The sequence below is a fragment of the Coregonus lavaretus genome, assembly GCF_964263955.1.
Source record: "Coregonus lavaretus genome assembly, chromosome: 29".
NCBI classification, from domain to species: Eukaryota; Metazoa; Chordata; class Actinopteri; order Salmoniformes; family Salmonidae; genus Coregonus; species Coregonus lavaretus.
The window spans coordinates 9,038,131-9,055,190 of NC_140016.1; the positions used below are offsets into that span (position 1 = coordinate 9,038,131).

The window sequence follows — 17,060 nt, forward strand, 5'->3', positions numbered from 1 at the left end:
ACTATACATACACTACATACACTACGCATACACTATATACACTATACACTATAAATACACTATACATACAATATATACACTATACACTATAAATACAATATAAATACACTATACACTACATATACACTATACATACACTGTACATACACTATATACACTATACATACACTGTACATACACTATATACAGTGGGGAGAACAAGTATTTGATACACTGCCAATTTTGCAGGTTTTCCTACTTACAAAGCATGTAGAGGTCTGTACTTTTTATCATAGGTACACTTCAACTGTGAGAGACGGAATCTAAAACAAAAATCCAGAAAATCACATTGTATGATTTTTAAGTAATTAATTTGCATTTTTTTGCATGACATAAGTATTTGATACATCAGAAAAGCAGAACTTAATATTTGGTACAGAAACCTTTGTTTGCAATTACAGAGATCATACGTTTCCTGTAGGTCTTGACGAGGTTTGCACACACTGCAGCAGGGATTTTGGCCCACTCCTCCATACAGACCTTCTCCAGATCCTTCAGGTTTCGGGGCTGTCGCTGGGCAATACGGACTTTCAGCTCCCTCCAAAAATGTTCTATTGGGTTCAGGTCTGGAGACTGGCTAGGCCACTCCAGGACCTTGAGATGCTTCTTACGGAGCCACTCCTTAGTTGCCCTGGCTGTGTGTTTCGGGTCGTTGTCATGCTGGAAGACCCAGCCACGACCCATCTTCAATGCTCTTACTGAGGGAAGGAGGTTGTTGGCCAAGATCTCGCGATACATGGCCCCATCCATCCTCCCCTCAATACGGTGCAGTCGTCCTGTCCCCTTTGCAGAAAAGCATCCCCAAAGAATGATGTTTCCACCTCCATGCTTCACGGTTGGGATGGTGTTCTTGGGGTTGTACTCATCCTTCTTCTTCCTCCAAACACGGCGAGTGGAGTTTAGACCAAAAAGCTCTATTTTTGTCTCATCAGACCACATGACCTTCTCCCATTCCTCCTCTGGATCATCCAGATGGTAATTGGCAAACTTCAGACGGGCTTGGACATGCGCTGGCTTGAGCAGGGGGACCTTGCGTGCGCTGCAGGATTTTAATCCATGACGGCGTAGTGTGTTACTAATGGTTTTCTTTGAGACTGTGGTCCCAGCTCTCTTCAGGTCATTGACCAGGTCCTGCCGCGTAGTTCTGGGCTGATCCTTCACCTTCCTCATTATCATTGATGCCCCACGAGGTGAGATCTTGCATGGAGCCCCAGACCGAGGGTGATTGACCGTCATCTTGAACATCTTCCATTTTCTAATAATTGCGCCAACAGTTGTTTCCTTCTCACCAAGCTGCTTGCCTATTGTCCTGTAGCCCATCCCAGCCTTGTGCAGGTCTACAATTTTATCCCTGATGTCCTTACACAGCTCTCTGGTCTTGGCCATTGTGGAGAGGTTGGAGTCTGTTTGATTGAGTGTGTGGACAGGTGTCTTTTATACAGGTAACGAGTTCAAACAGGTGCAGTTAATACAGGTAATGAGTGGAGAACAGGAGGGCTTCTTAAAGAAAAACGAACAGGTCTGTGAGACCTGGAATTCTTACTGGTTGGTAGGTGATCAAATACTTATGTCATGCAATAAAATGCAAATTAATTACTTAAAAATCATACAATGTGATTTTCTGGATTTTTGTTTTAGATTCCGTCTCTCACAGTTGAAGTGTACCTATGATAAAAATTACAGACCTCTATATGCTTTGTAAGTAGGAAAACCTGCAAAATCGGCAGTGTATCAAATACTTGTTCTCCCCACTGTACACTATACATACACTGTACATACACTATACAATATACATACACTATACACTATAAATACACTATAAATACACTATACACACTACACATACACTATATACACTATACATACACTATATACACTATACATACAATACATACACTATACACTACATACACACATGCAGGCACACACACACACCAACCCTCTGTAATGTGTTGCCCACCCCTAACCCCCCTGCCCTCTCCTAAAATGTGAGGCATAACATTTTGAGAGTGCTTTCTCATGAATAATGGATTCAGCCCTGGGGCAGAGATAGACAGAGAGAAAGGCTAAGTCATTTCATGCCTTGGCACAGGGTGTTTCAGCACTACACTCTTCTCCTCCTCCTCTCAGCCTCCTCTCCTCCTCCTCCTCCTCCTCTCAGCCTCCTCTCCTCCTCCTCCTCTCCTGTCATACAGACCCTTACTGGGATTGTGTCTGGCCAGCTTCTCCACTGTATTAAAATTCAGCAAACAAATACAGAGAGAGAGAGCGAGAGAGAGAGAGAGAGAGAGAGACAGAGAGAGACAGAGAGAGAGAGAGAGAAAGATTACAGCGTCCCAGTTTAAATATTAAGGTCATTGTTCCAATGGCTACATTTAAAGGGACAAAAATCTATGTCAATCCTGTAGTTGAGTCCTACAGCTCCCTGCCTCCTGGTCACAGGGAAATTGTCATATTGCTACCCAAATGGCACCCTATTCCCTATATCAAGGCTATTCAACTGGCGGCCCGCGGGACAGATCCGGCCCGTTTATTCATTTAGACTGGCCCTTTGATCAATTCCGAACATTAATAAAAGATCTTCAAAAAAGTCCACGCCAACATCAAAGGTTCAGTGCCAAAATGACAAGCAGTATGGTGGTTGTCTATAGTGTGGTTGTGGTTGTCTATAGTGTGGTTGTCTATAGTGTGGTTGTCTATAGTGTGGTTGTCTATAGTGTGGTTGTCTATAGTGTAGTTGTGGTTGTCTATAGTGAGGTGACATGAAGACATGTAGCAGGAGTGTCACAGTCCATTAACCCCACACTGCACACACGCCACACGCCACACGACACACACAGCGAGGCGCCATCCATCCTATCACTATTAGCAACATGTCATCTGTATGCTGGAATTTTCTATTTTCCCCAGGCTCCTTTGCTCAGTCTTCACAGCCCCTGGAGGCCTTTCTTTCCAACCCAGAGCGATGAGATGAAAACTTAGGCTTTCTATCTGTCTCCATTATGCAGGAAAAAGTATATATTCCATCTCGCAGTCCATCCAATGTTCATGAATTGAAAAGCAGTAGAACAGTATTAGTAGAATGTTCATGAGACATTTCAAGGTGTGATCGATGATAGGACGTTTCTTCTCTCATTCAGCAAAAACACATTCCCAGTTTGACCTCCTGCAAGTCATTGTGGTATTGGGATCACATGGGTCCCTATGGGAACACCTCTTGGATACCACACACCACACACACAACCCACTGAGGCGTGGGATTGGTGCAAACTAAAGGTCAGCGTGTGACATCATTAAAATGTTACATAATTAAAATGAGCTGTGAGTGCGTGAGGGAACTATAACCAACACCTGATCTGACCTCAGCTGGGACCTACGTTTCAAGTGTTATTAGTCGTATGTACGGGATATACATGGTATACACGTACAATGAAATGCCTTCTGGACAATGCAACAACAATAAGACATAAGAAAGGATAAGTGTCAAAAATATGTGTGTGTGTGTGTGTGTGTGTGTGTGTGTGTGTGTGTGTGTGTGTGTGTGTGTGTGTGTGTCTAGTATAGTGGATTTATGATGTGAGAGGCCAGAGAGGAGAATGAACACAGACACTCACCGGCTGATCCCTGATGCAGACTGCTCTATACTGCTGTAAAACCCTTAACTCTCTCACACACACACACACACAGTCTCTATAATGAGTTATTAGGCTTGACAATCAACCATAAATTGAAGCTATAAAAACACAAAGATGGGGATCTTCCACACGGACGAGACAGACAGTCCTCTAAAGCTGAGGAGATACACCCTTTATTTATCACCTGGATTAACCCCCACCCACCCACTCTCTCTCTCCCTCTCTCTGTCGGTCCATAGAGAGGTCTCATGTTTGTCCAGAGAGAGAAAGAGAGACATACAGTGGGGGAAAAAAGTATTTAGTCAGCCACCAATTGTGCAAGTTCTCCCACTTAAAAAGATGAGAGAGGCCTGTAATTTTCATCATAGGTACACGTCAACTATGACAGTCAAATTGAGAAAAAAAAATCACATTGTAGGATTTTTAATGCATTTATTTGCAAATTATGGTGGAAAATAAGTATTTGGCCACCTACAAACAAGCAAGATTTCTGGCTCTCACAGACCTGTAACTTCTTCTTTAAGAGGCTCCTCTGTCCTCCACTCGCTACCTGTATTAATGGCACCTGTTTGGCCAAGACCAAACTATGGCCAAGACCAAAGAGCTGTCAAAGGACACCAGAAACAAAATTGTAGACCTGCACCAGACTGGGAAGACTGAATCTGCAATAGGTAAGCAGCTTGGTTTGAAGAAATCAACTGTGGGAGCAATTATTAGGAAATGGAAGACATACAAGACCACTGATAATCTCCCTCGATCTGGGGCTCCACGCAAGATCTCACCCCGTGGGGTCAAAATGATCACAAGAATGGTGAGCAAAAATCCCAGAACCACACGGGGGGACCTAGTGAATGACCTGCAGAGAGCTGGGACCAAAGTAACAAAGCCTACCATCAGTAACACACTACGCCGCCAGGGACTCAAATCCTGCAGTGCCAGACGTGTCCCCCTGCTTAAGCCAGTACATGTCCAGGCCCGTCTGAAGTTTGCTAGAGTGCATTTGGATGATCCAGAAGAGGATTGGGAGAATGTCATATGGTCAGATGAAACCAAAATAGAACTTTTTGGTAAAAACTCAACTTGTCGTGTTTGGAGGACAAAGAATGCTGAGTTGCATCCAAAGAACACCATACCTACTGTGAAGCATGGGGGTGGAAACATCATGCTTTGGGGCTGTTTTTCTGCGAAGGGACCAGGACGACTGATCCGTGTAAAGGAAAGAATGAACGGGGCCATGTATCATGAGATTTTGAGTGAAAACCTCCTTCCGTCAGTAAGGGCATTGAAGATGAAACGTGGCTGGGTCTTTCAGCATGACAATGATCCCAAACACACCGCCCGGGCAACGAAGGAGTGGCTTCGTAAGAAGCATTTCAAGGTCCTGGAGTGGCCTAGCCAGTCTCCAGATCTCAACCCCATAGAAAATCTTTGGAGGGAGTTGAAAGTCCGTGTTGCCCAGCGACAGCCCCAAAACATCACTGCTCTAGAGGAGATCTGCATGGAGGAATGGGCCAAAATACCAGCAACAGTGTGTGAAAACCTTGTGAAGACTTACAGAAAACGTTTGACCTGTGTCATTGCCAACAAAGGGTATATAACAAAGTATTGAGAAACTTTTGTTATTGACCAAATACTTATTTTCCACCATAATTCGCAAGTAAATTCATAAAAAATCCTACAATGTGATTTTCTGGATTTTTTTTCCTCATTTTGTCTGTCATAGTTGACGTGTACCTATGATGAAAATTACAGGCCTCTCTCATCTTTTTAAGTGGGAGAACTTGCACAATTGGTGTAAACTGAACACACCGTGTAAACATTCACAGTGCAGGGTGGGAAAAGCATGTGAACCCTTGGATTTAATAACTGGTTGACCCTCCTTTGGCAGCAATAACCTCAACCACAGGTTTTCTGTAGTTGCGGATCAGACCTGCACAACAGTCAGGAGGAATTTTGGACCATTCCTCTTTACAAAACTGTTTCAGTTCATCAATATCAAATCAAATCACATTTGTCACATGCGCCGAATACAACAGGTGTAGACCTTACAGTGAAATGCTTACTTACAAGCCCTTAACCAACAATGCGGTTTTAAGAAAAATATGTGTTAAGTAAAAAATAAATAAGTAAAAATAAAAAAGAAGAAAAACAGAAAAATAACTCTGGTACGCTTGCTGTGCGGTAGCAGAGAGAACAGTCTATGACTAGGGTGGCTGGAATCTTTGCCAATTTTTAGGGCCTTCCTCTGACACTGCCTGGTATAGAGGTCTTGGATGGCAGGAAGCTTGGCCCCAGTGATGTACTGGGCCGTACGCACCACCCTCTGTGTTGCCCTGCGGTCGGAGGCCGAGCAGTTGCCATACCAGGGGGTGATGCAACCGGTCAGGATGCTCTCGATGGTGCAGCTGTAGAACTTTCTAAGGATCTGAGGACCCATGCCAAATCTTTTCAGTCTCCTGAGGGAGAATAGGCTTTGTCGTGCCCTCTTCACGACTGTCTTGGTGTGTTTGGACCATGATAGTTTGTTGGTGATGTGGACACCAAGGAAATTGAAGCTCTCAACCTGCTCCACTACAGCCCCGTCGATGAGAATGGGGGCATGCTCAGTCCTCCTTTTCCTGTAGTCCACAATCATCTACTTTGTCTTGATCATGTTGAGGGAGAGGTTGTTATCCTGGCACCACAGGGCCAGGTCTCTGACCTCCTCCTTATTGGCTGTCTCATCGTTGTCAGTGATCAGGCCTAACGCTGTTATGTCGTAGGCAAACTTGATGATGGTGTTGGAGTCGTGCTTGGCTATGCAATCATGGGTGAACAGGGAGTACAGGAGGGGACTGAGCACGCACCCCTGAGGGGCCCCCGTGTTGAGGATCAGCATGGCAGATGTGTTGTTACCTATCCTGGGAGTGCAATAGTGCAATAGTGCAAGAGTGATTGCATCATCTGTGGATCTGTTGGGGCGGTAGGCAAATTGGAGTGGGTCTAGGGTTTCTGGGATAATGGTGTTGATGTGAGCCAGCCTTTCAAAGCACTTCATGGCTACAGATGTGAGTGCTACGGGTCGGTAGTCATTTAGGCAGGTTACCTTAGTGTTCTTGGGCACAGGGACTATGGTGGTCTGCTTGAAATATATTGGTATTACAGACTCAGTCAGGGACAGGTTGAAAATGTCAGTGAAGACATTTGCCAGTTGGTCAGCGTATGCTCGGAGTACACGTCCTGGTAATCCGTCTGGCCCTGCGACCTTGTGAATGTTGACCTGTTTAAAGGTCTTACTCACATCGGCTACGGAGAGCGTGATCACACAGTCGTCCGGAACAGCTGATGCTCTCATGCATTCTTCAGTTTTGCTTGCCTCGAAGCAACCATAGAAGTAATTTAGCTCGTCTGGTAGGCTCGTGTCACTGGGCAGCTCACGGCTGTTCTTCCCTTTGTAGTCCGTAATAGTTTGCAAGCTCTGCCACATTCGACGAGCGTAGGAGCCGGTGTAGTAGGATTCAATCTTAGTCCTGTATTGACTCTTTGCCTGTTTGATGGTTCTTCGGAAAGCATAGCGGGATTTCTTATAAGCGTCCGGGTTAGAGTCCCACTCCTTGAAAGCGGCAGCTCTGCCCTTTTGCTCAGTGCGGATGTTGCTTGTAATCCATGGCTTCCGGTTGGGGTATTCCGTACGGTCACTGTGGGGACGACGTCATCAATGCACTTATTGATGAAGCCAGTGACTGATGTGGTATACTCCTCAATGCCATCAGAAGAATCCCAGAACATATTCCAGTCTGTGCTAGCAAAACAGTCCTGTAGCTTAGCATCTGCGGCATCTGACCACTTCTGTATTGAGCGAGTCACTGGTACTTCCTACTTTAGTTTTTGCTTGCAAGCAGGAATCAGGAGGATAGAATTATGGCAAGATTTGCCAAATGCAGGGCGAGGGAGAGCTTTGTACGCATCTCTGTGTGTGGAGTAAAGATGGTCTAGAGTTTATTTCCCTCTGGTTGCACATTTAACATGCTGGTAGAAATTATGTAAAACGGATTTTAGTTTCCCTGCATTAAAGTCCCTGGCCACTAGGAGCGCCACCTCTGGATGAGCATTTTCTTGTTTGCTTATGGCCTTATACAGCTCGTTGAGTGCGGTCTTAGTGCCAGCATTGGTTTGTGGTGGTAAATCGACAGCTAAGAAAAATATAGATGAAAACTCTCTTTGTAAATAGTGGGGTCTTCAGCTTATCATAAGATACTCTACCTCAGGCGAGCAAAACCTCGAGACTTCCTTAATATTAGATTTTGTGCACCAGCTGTTATTTATAAATATACACAGACCGCCACCCCTTGTCTTACTGGAGTCAGCCGTTCTATCTTGCCGATGCACCGAAAACCCCACCAGCTGTATGATATCCATGTCGTCGTTCAGCCACGACTCTGTGAAACATAAGATATTACAGTTTTTAATGTCCCGTTGGTAGGATATTCTTGATCGGAGCTCATCCATTTTATTATCCAATGATTGTATGTTGGCCAATAGGACTGATGGTAGAGGCAGATTACCCACTCACCGTCGGATCCTTACAAGGCACCCCGACCTACATCCCCGATATCGCTGTCTCTTCTCCATGCGAATTACGGGGATTTGGGCCTTGTCGGGTGTCTGAAGTAAATCCTTCGCGTCCGACTCATTAAAGAAAAAATATTTGTCCAGTACGAGGTGAGTAATCACTGTCCTGATATCCAGAAGCTCTTTTCGGTCATAGGAGACGGTGGCAGAAACATTATGTACAAAATAAGTTACAAAACACAAACGACAGCCATCTCCTCCAGCGCCATTGTATGTTCATCAGTCCATTCTTCGGATGTCTGGTGTGAACCGCTCTCTTGAGGTCATGCCACAGCATCTCAATTGGTTTGAGGTCAGGACTCTGACTGGGCCACTCCAGAAGGAGTATTTTCTTCTGTTGAAGCCATTCTGTTGTTGATTTACTTCTGTGTTTTGGGTCATTGTCCTGTTGCATCACCCAACTTCTGTTGAGCTTCAATTGGCGGACAGATAGCCTTAAAATGTAAAATGTCTTGCAAAATGTCTTGATAAACTTGGGAATTCATTTTTCCGTCGATGATAGCAAGCTGTCCAGGTCCTGAGGCAGCAAAGCAGCCCCAAACCATGATGCTCCCTCCACCATACTTTACAGTTGGGATGAGGTTTTGATGTTGGTGTGCTGTGCCTTTTTTTCTCCACACGTGTGTTCCTTCCAGACAACTCAACTTTAGTTTAATCTGTCCACAGAATATTTTGCCAGTAGCGCTGTGGAACATCCAGGTGCTATTTTGCAAACTTCAGACGTGCAGCAATGGGTTTTTTTTGGACAGCAGTGGCTTCTTCCGTGGTGTCCTCCCATGAACACCATTCTTGTTTAGTGTTTTACGTATCGTAGACTCGTCAACAGAGATGTTAGCATGTTCCAGAGATTTCTGTAAGTCTTTAGCTGACACTCTAGGATTCTTCTTAACCTCATTGAGCATTCTGCGCTGTGCTCTTGCAGTCATCTTTGCAGGACGGCCACTCCTAGGGAGAGTAGCAACAGTGCTGAACTTTCTCCATTTATAGACAATTTGTCTTAATGTGGACTGATGAACATCAAGGCTTTTAGAGATACTTTTGTAACCCTTTCCAGCTTTATGCAAGTCAACAATTCTTCATCTTAGGTCTTCTGAGATCTATTTTGTTCGAGGCATGGTTCACATCAGGCAATGCTTCTTGTGAATAGCAAACTCAAATTTGGTGAGTGTTTTTTATAGGGCAGGGCAGCTCTAACCAACATCTCCAATCTTGTCTCATTGATTGGACTCCAGGTTAGCTGACTCCTGACTCCAATTATCTTTTGGAGAAGTCATTAGCCTAGGGGTTCACATACTTTTTCCAACCTACACTGTGAATGTTTAAATTATGTATTCAATATAGACAAGAAAAATACAATAAGTTGTGTGTTATTAGTTTAAGCACACTGGGGTTGTCTATTGTTGTGACTTAGATGAATATCAGATCAAATTTTATGACCAATTTATGCAGAAATCCCAGGTAATTCCAAAGGGTTCCCATACTTTTTCTTGCCACTGTATATTTCCCTCAGATTACACAGACCCACAAAGAATTAGAAAACAAATCCAATCTTGATAAACTCCCATATCTATTGGGTGAAATACCACAGTGTGCCACCACAGTAGCAAGATTTGTGACCTGTTACCACAAGAAAAGTGGCGCACAAACACCATTGTAAATACAACCCATATTTATCTGTTTCTTCATTTTCCCTTTCATACTTCAACTATTTTCACATTCTTACAACACTGTACATAGCCAATAATATAACATTTGAAATGTCTATATCATTTTACAACTTCTGTGAGTGTAATGTTTAATGTTAATTTCTGATTGTTTATTTCCCTTGTTGTCTATTCCACAATGTAAACACATGTTTCCCATGCCAATAAAGCCCTTTGAATTGAATTGAGTGACAAAAAGAGACTCTGTTAGGGAGGTTCTGATGCAGGAGATGCAGGGCGACAAGAGGTGGAAAGGTTGGATCTCCAGACGGGTCCTAGGGAAGATGCTACCATTCATCCTTCCATTGGGGACCAGAGACTGGTTTCACATAGCCTTGTTGAACCAGACAGAGGACTATGCTCACCATTCTGTTTCGCTTCATGTGGTTAGATATCTCACAATCAGACTGGTTCCAACTGGTTAGTCTCACAGCATCAGCTACATTAGCATCAGTTAGTCCTGGTTAATCAATAGAAGTGATCAGTGACTGGGGCTAACATCGTTAATTAGATCAGTCTAATGATGGGACTTAATGATATCAGTAAATCACTGGACTAATCAATTAGCCAGACAGAGAGGCAGACACAGCCAGGCACAGCACTGTAGGAGCCTGTACGCTGCCCATGGTGCTAAAACCAGTCAGACTTTCTGGAATGATCCCACCCCCCACCCCACGTAATTCCATTGAAATGATGTGGAAACAACGTTGATTCAACCAGTGTGTGCCCAGTGGCTAGGGAGTAGGCCAGACCAGTAGACCGCCACCCTCCGTAAATGCGCATCCAAAGCAATCCGTATGCTACATGACACCACCCAAGATCGATATGGGTCCGGGTCGGAACAGTATAATGTCACTAAGTATTCTTCTGATGGGCATTAGTCAATCAATCCCTCATCATGACCGATATGCGGAATACTCGGCCTTCTTTAAAGTACAGTTTATGTAAAATCTAGCATTGTAGGCTACCCTACATACTCTATGAAATAAACCGAACAGTGTAAATATGTGGTGAAGAATAGCCTAGCTTGTTTTTCATTGCATACCTTCAGTGGCATAGTTTTGGTCGCGTAGGAAGCTGTTGTTGATCTTGCGGGTGTCACTCTCCTCCTCCATTGATAAATCGGTTGGTTCTGGATCCTGAGACCGTTAAAGACATCCTAGACGTTAACATCAGCAGCAGGCGGGCCGCGAGACCAGCAGGAGTGCTGTCATCATGACTCCAACTCTCCGGTAGCTATAACGGAATGATCAAATAGCCATATTGGCAAGTTCCGTCCACGTCTCGGTGCTCATCAAATAGGGGTTTTAGCCTATGCAGTGACAGAGCTTTACAATTGTGTCTTTACAAAAAGACGAAAATAGCCTTTGTAGTTTCAAATGATCACCATGTCTTCATATAGTGCCACCTCCTTTGCTATGCAGTGGAATGGGTCAAATAAATTGGCATTCCCCGTTATGAGGGCGTGTGAATCAGACAGCAGTCCTCGGTAAATCTTCTTTGGTGAGGATTTGAGTTGAAGCAGGCAAGACTCTCTCTCTCGAACAGCTTGGCGGAATTATGCGTCAAGCCTGGCTGGCTAAAATCATTCCACCGTTTCCCTGCCAGCCTCCTCGGTTGCAGATCAGAGTGCCACTTCGCTTTTTCGTTATTTTCGTTCACCAAGCAAAGTCCTCCTCGTCTTCTCTCCTCGAACAGAAGAAACTCTGGTGCGGCGCGCCCGAGTCATTGGTGCGCATATGGACTGAGGCGGCAGTATCCCTGCCGCTAGTCCTGACGCGCCGCTTTAGCACCAGCTCCTCCCAATACAGATTGCCGCGAGCTAGATCTTCAAAACTACACGCGGAAAACGCGTTTTGAACGCTCGCTGTGACGTTTACTCGAACCACCACAGTGCAGCCTACTGGCAATGGTCAGTCAGAAAATCATGAATTATGAATGACTCAAGATGACAAGCAGATCGGACATTGTACAGATCCAGCATTAAAATTAATGCCAGTGACATTAAGGAATGGGCTCACTGATTTAGCAAATACATTGTTAATGTTGTAGGCCTATAGACAGCAGGAGAGAGAGGAAGACATTGAGGAGAGAGAGTGATGAGGGTGAGAGGAGGCTAAAGATACAGAGGAAGAAAGATATGGATCAGAAGAGTTGGGAGGTGGGGTAGAGGGAGAGACTGAGAATGAGAATGAGAATGAGAGAGAGAGAGAGCGAGAGACAGAGAGACATTGAGAGAGGGGAAAGAGAGAGACCGAGATGATGAAGGATGAGTGCAGCAGCCAGTCTGATTAATTAGATTAAGTTGAGATGCTGTTGGCGCCAGGTCTTTCTGGATCTAATATCAATCACCACTGGGACTTCCCCTCACACATACACACACACACTACCCTTTATAATCCCCCAATGTGTGTGTGTGTGTGTATGTGTGTAACCTATTCAACATCAGAAGGCTCCAAGCAACCACCAAGGTATTGACGGAGCGGGTTCTTGAGCTGCAGTATGCTGATCGACTGTGCTCTTGTGGCCCACACTCCGGAAGACCGTCCTTGTAGTGGCTGTGAGGGTCTATAGTAGGATGGGACTGTCTATCAATACCACCAAGACAGAGGTGGTCTGCCAATGGAGATCCAGCCCTCCACCCACCATGCCTGTCTTCACCATTGAACACAAATCACTGGCAATAGTCCAGTCCTTCAAATACCTGGGCAGCGTCCTCTCGACTTCGAAATTCAAAATAGGATCAAGCAAGCATCAGCTGCCTTTGGGAAACTCAGACGCAGGGTCTTCCAAAACTGGGATCTCCACCTCCACACCAAAGTTGCTGTCTACCAAGCCGTCTGCATCACCACACTGCTTTACAGCTGTGAAGCCTGGGTCACCTCCAGTCACCACAACAAGCAGCTTGAGCGATTCCACATAGGATGCCTGCAGCGCATCCTGGGAATCACCTGGTGCGACCGTGTGCCCCATACAGAAATACTTGCTAAGACCATCTGCAAGAGTATGGAGGCCATGGTCACCCAACACCAAACTGCGCTGGCTTGGGCATGTCATTAGAATGTCTCAGGAGCGCTTGACACGGAAGATCCTGTATGGCCAGCTACATCTTAGCCGGCGGTCTGCAGGGGGGCAGATGAAGCGCTACAAGGACCAGCTCAAAACGTCGCTGAAGAAGTGCAACGTCAAACCCACAGACCTAGAGGATGCTGCTGCTGACCGTTCCACCTGGCGGCAGCTCTGCCAGAGCGGTGTACAGAGGTGGGAGAAGGAGAGGAGCACAAAGAAACTGCAAAAACAGCTCAGGAGACATACAACCATGCCTGCCCCCACCAACACAGACTGAGACATACAACCATGCCTGCCCCCACCAACACAGACTGAGACTACAACCATGCTGCCCCCACCAACACAGACTGAGACATACAACCATGCCTGCCCCCACCAACACAGACTGAGACTACAACCATGCTGCCCCCACCAACACAGACTGAGACATACAACCATGCTGCCCCCACCAACACAGACTGAGACATACAACCATGCTGCCCCCACCAACACAGACTGAGACATACAACCATGCTGCCCCCACCAACACAGACTGAGACATACAACCATGCCTGCCCCCACCAACACAGACTGAGACTACAACCATGCTGCCCCCTCCAACACAGACTGAGACTACAACCATGCCTGCCCCCGCCAACACAGACTGAGACTACAACCATGCCTGCCCCCACCAACACAGACTGAGACATACAACCATGCCTGCCCCCACCAACACAGACTGAGACATACAACCATGCCCCCACCAACACAGACTGAGACTAAAACCATGCTGCCCTCACCAACACAGACTGCACATGCCCCACCTGCAATAAAGTTTGTGGATCTTGGATTGGACTCTACAGTCACCAAAGAATTCACCGGTAACTCAGAAGTGGAAGTCATCATCGGATACGATGGACTACCGAAGAAGAAGAAGTGTGTGTGTGTGTGTGTGTGTGTGTGTGTGTGTGTGTGTATGCGTGCATATTTGTCTGTGTGTCTGTGTGTGTGTGTGTGTGTGTGTGTGTGTGTGCACGTATGTTCGTGCATTTGCGTGCATGTGTGTGTGTCTGCATTTTGTCAATACACATGTAATCCATGGGCCCATTTGCAGCCAGGTCGCTCAAGATTCACTTCGAAATTGGACGTCCGTCCATGTCCCGAGGATGTCGGGAGATGCCTTAAAAACCCGCCACTAGGGGCAGCGGTGAGCACTATTACCACTAACTAGACCTGGGTTTTGCTAGGGCTATGTGGACGGGGACGGCGGAAGGGCGGAAGCCGCAAACTCCGGCATATGAGGGTCACATGTTCAATCCCAGTGCTAGACACTCGTTTTGTTGTTGTTGTTGTTGTTGTTGTTGTTGTTGTTGTTGTTTTCTAACCCAAACCTTAACTTAAAGATGCACTATGCAGAAATCACTCCGCCATTTCCTGGTTGCTAAAATTCTAATAGTTTGCCTAATTTCAGTTTATGTGACAAAGCAAGCAAGTATAGTGTAAAGAATAATTGTATCATCTAAACCGCTGTGAAATATGTTTTCCATAACCAAAAATATTGTATTTTCAGCTGTTTGAAGCTGTTGTACAAAACCAAAATTTAAGAACTGAAGCATAGAAATAGTGAACATAGAACAGATCGACTGTTTCCTAGACTTGCCAGATCTATAACACACATTTCTATGTGAATTTGGTCAGGTCGCCAAAAAAGTTACATATCGCAGCTTTAACCATTCGGAATTGATGCAGGAGGAGCCACATAAAGGAGGAGCTGCTGTAGGGAGGAGCCACATAAAGGAGGAGCCACATAAAGGAGGAGCGGCAGTAGGGAGGAGCCACCAAGGGGGTCCAAAACACCACAAATTTTTTACGTCTGCTGCAGCTTCTAAATTTGCACATGCAATCCCCTGCTTCAGTGCTAATGGATACGTGGCCGTGGGAGAGAGATGCTCTTCATACCAGAAACATCTCCTCTGTCTCCATCACATGCTATGTTACACCCCACTAGCGCCCCAGCCTCCACCTGAATACATTACAGTGCATTACCCATCCCACACACACATACACACACACCACTATACTGAATACATTACAATGCATTACCCATGCAGAGCTATAATGAAGACAACTGGAGCACTTGGAAGCTCTGTGTTCTGATGTAAGGAAGAATGGTTACATATTTACACTCTCCTGCTCTTCTAATGAAATCTGTGTTCAAAGCCACCTATCTTCAGCTTAAACTCTATCTGAGTGGTCAGTGGAGCATCTCCACTGAAATAGGACATCTTTATCATTATTTAAACAGGAGGACAGACCACTGTGTTCAGTCATGGAGTGTTACTAACAAAGACTCAAGTCTTCTTTGTGTCGGTTGAATAACAACAGGATTTGATTGAAATGAATTAGAACCACTAGGAGACAATGGAAATAGTAGAGTCAGTGAAGTGAAGGCTGGTTGGTTGGACGATTATGGTTCCACTTGGGAAGTGGCAAGTGGGTAGAATGCAGGTGGCTTTGGTAGAGAGAGGGGGGGAGAGAATACATTTAAAGAGAGAATGGTAAAATCCAGTGAGACAGAGAGAGAGCGAAAGATAGGGAGAGAGAGATGGAGAGACAGAGAGATTAAGGAAAGGCAGTGAAAAGCAGAGGCAGATAATTGGCCTGTATAACGAAAGTGTGGAAGCCAGAAGCCAAAACGTCAGATAAATGCTACTGCATTAATGACACAAATACTGCCTCTCACTCACCTTTCCATTTCTTTACTCACCCTGTTTCGCCCAGACTCTTTCCCTTGTCACTTAACCAGGTGTCCCTGTTTACCGCTCCCCAGCCTTGCCTCTAAACCATTATCCCCTCTCCCTAGACCTTCTCCCCTCTACCTAGACCTGTCTCTAAGCCTGTCTCCCCTCTCCCTAGCCCTGTGTCTAAGCCGTTCTCCCCTCTCCCTAGCCCTGTCTCTAAGCCTGTCTCCCCTCTCCCTAGCCCTGTGTCTAAGCCGTTCTCCCCTCTCCCTAGCCCTGTGTCTAAGCCGTTCTCCCCTCTCCCTAGCCCTGTGTCTAAGCCGTTCTCCCCTCTCCCTAGCCCTGTGTCTAAGCCGTTCTCCCCTCTCCCTAGCCCTGTGTCTAAGCCGTTCTCCCCTCTCCCTAGCCCTGTGTCTAAGCCGTTCTCCCCTCTACCTAGCCCTGTGTCTAAGCCGTTCTCCCCTCTCCCTAGCCCTGTCTCTAAGCCTGTCTCCCCTCTCCCTAGCCCTGTCTCTAAGCCGTTCTCCCCTCTCCCTAGCCCTGTGTCTAAGCCGTTCTCCCCTCTCCCTAGCCCTGTGTCTAAGCCGTTCTCCCCTCTCCCTAGCCCTGTCTCTAAGCCGTTCTCCCCTCTCCCTAGCCCTGTGTCTAAGCCGTTCTCCCCTCTCCCTAGCCCTGTGTCTAAGCCGTTCTCCCCTCTCCCTAGCCCTGTCTCTAAGCCGTTCTCCCCTCTCCCTAGCCCTGTGTCTAAGCCGTTCTCCCCTCTCCCTAGCCCTGTCTCTAAGCCGTTCTCCCCTCTCCCTAGCCCTGTGTCTAAGCCGTTCTCCCCTCTCCCTAGCCCTGTGTCTAAGCCGTTCTCCCCTCTCCCTAGCCCTGTGTCTAAGCCGTTCTCCCCTCTCCCTAGCCCTGTGTCTAAGCCGTTCTCCCCTCTCCCTAGCCCTGTGTCTAAGCCGTTCTCCCCTCTCCCTAGCCCTGTCTCTAAGCCTGTCTCCCCTCTCCCACCTCTCCTCTGTCCACCAGTCTGCTTCTAGGGGAGATAGAGAGAGGCAGACCTGTCTGCAAACCAACCCCACCCATGTGTCAGTCAGTCAGTGTTTTACAGACTAACAGGTCTTATAGGAGATGCTTAAGGGCCTCCAGAATTGGAGAGCGTGTCACCCACTTGTCCTCCATTGCAAGGACAGAGCAGGTAGAATTAGCCCTATAGCAACCCAACTCACACACAAACACACACGCATACCAAACAACATACAGTAGTTGTGGTTGAGTGTATTAAATCAAGCCTG

At 46.2% G+C, this 17,060-nt stretch overlaps 1 protein-coding gene across 1 annotated transcript in view; it reads right to left on the bottom strand.

Moving 5' to 3' along the window:
* Positions 1 to 11,103, bottom strand: part of LOC311105004 (serine/threonine-protein phosphatase 2A 55 kDa regulatory subunit B beta isoform-like) — a gene marked incomplete at both ends in the record, with an annotated part of 38,380 nt that extends 27,277 nt beyond the window's left edge. The window contains one exon of the mRNA XM_084146988.1: positions 11,034 to 11,103. Within this exon, the coding sequence (XP_084003114.1) occupies positions 11,034 to 11,103 (70 nt within the window). The remainder of the gene's footprint in view (positions 1 to 11,033) is intronic.
* Positions 11,104 to 17,060: the final 5,957 nt, after the last annotated feature.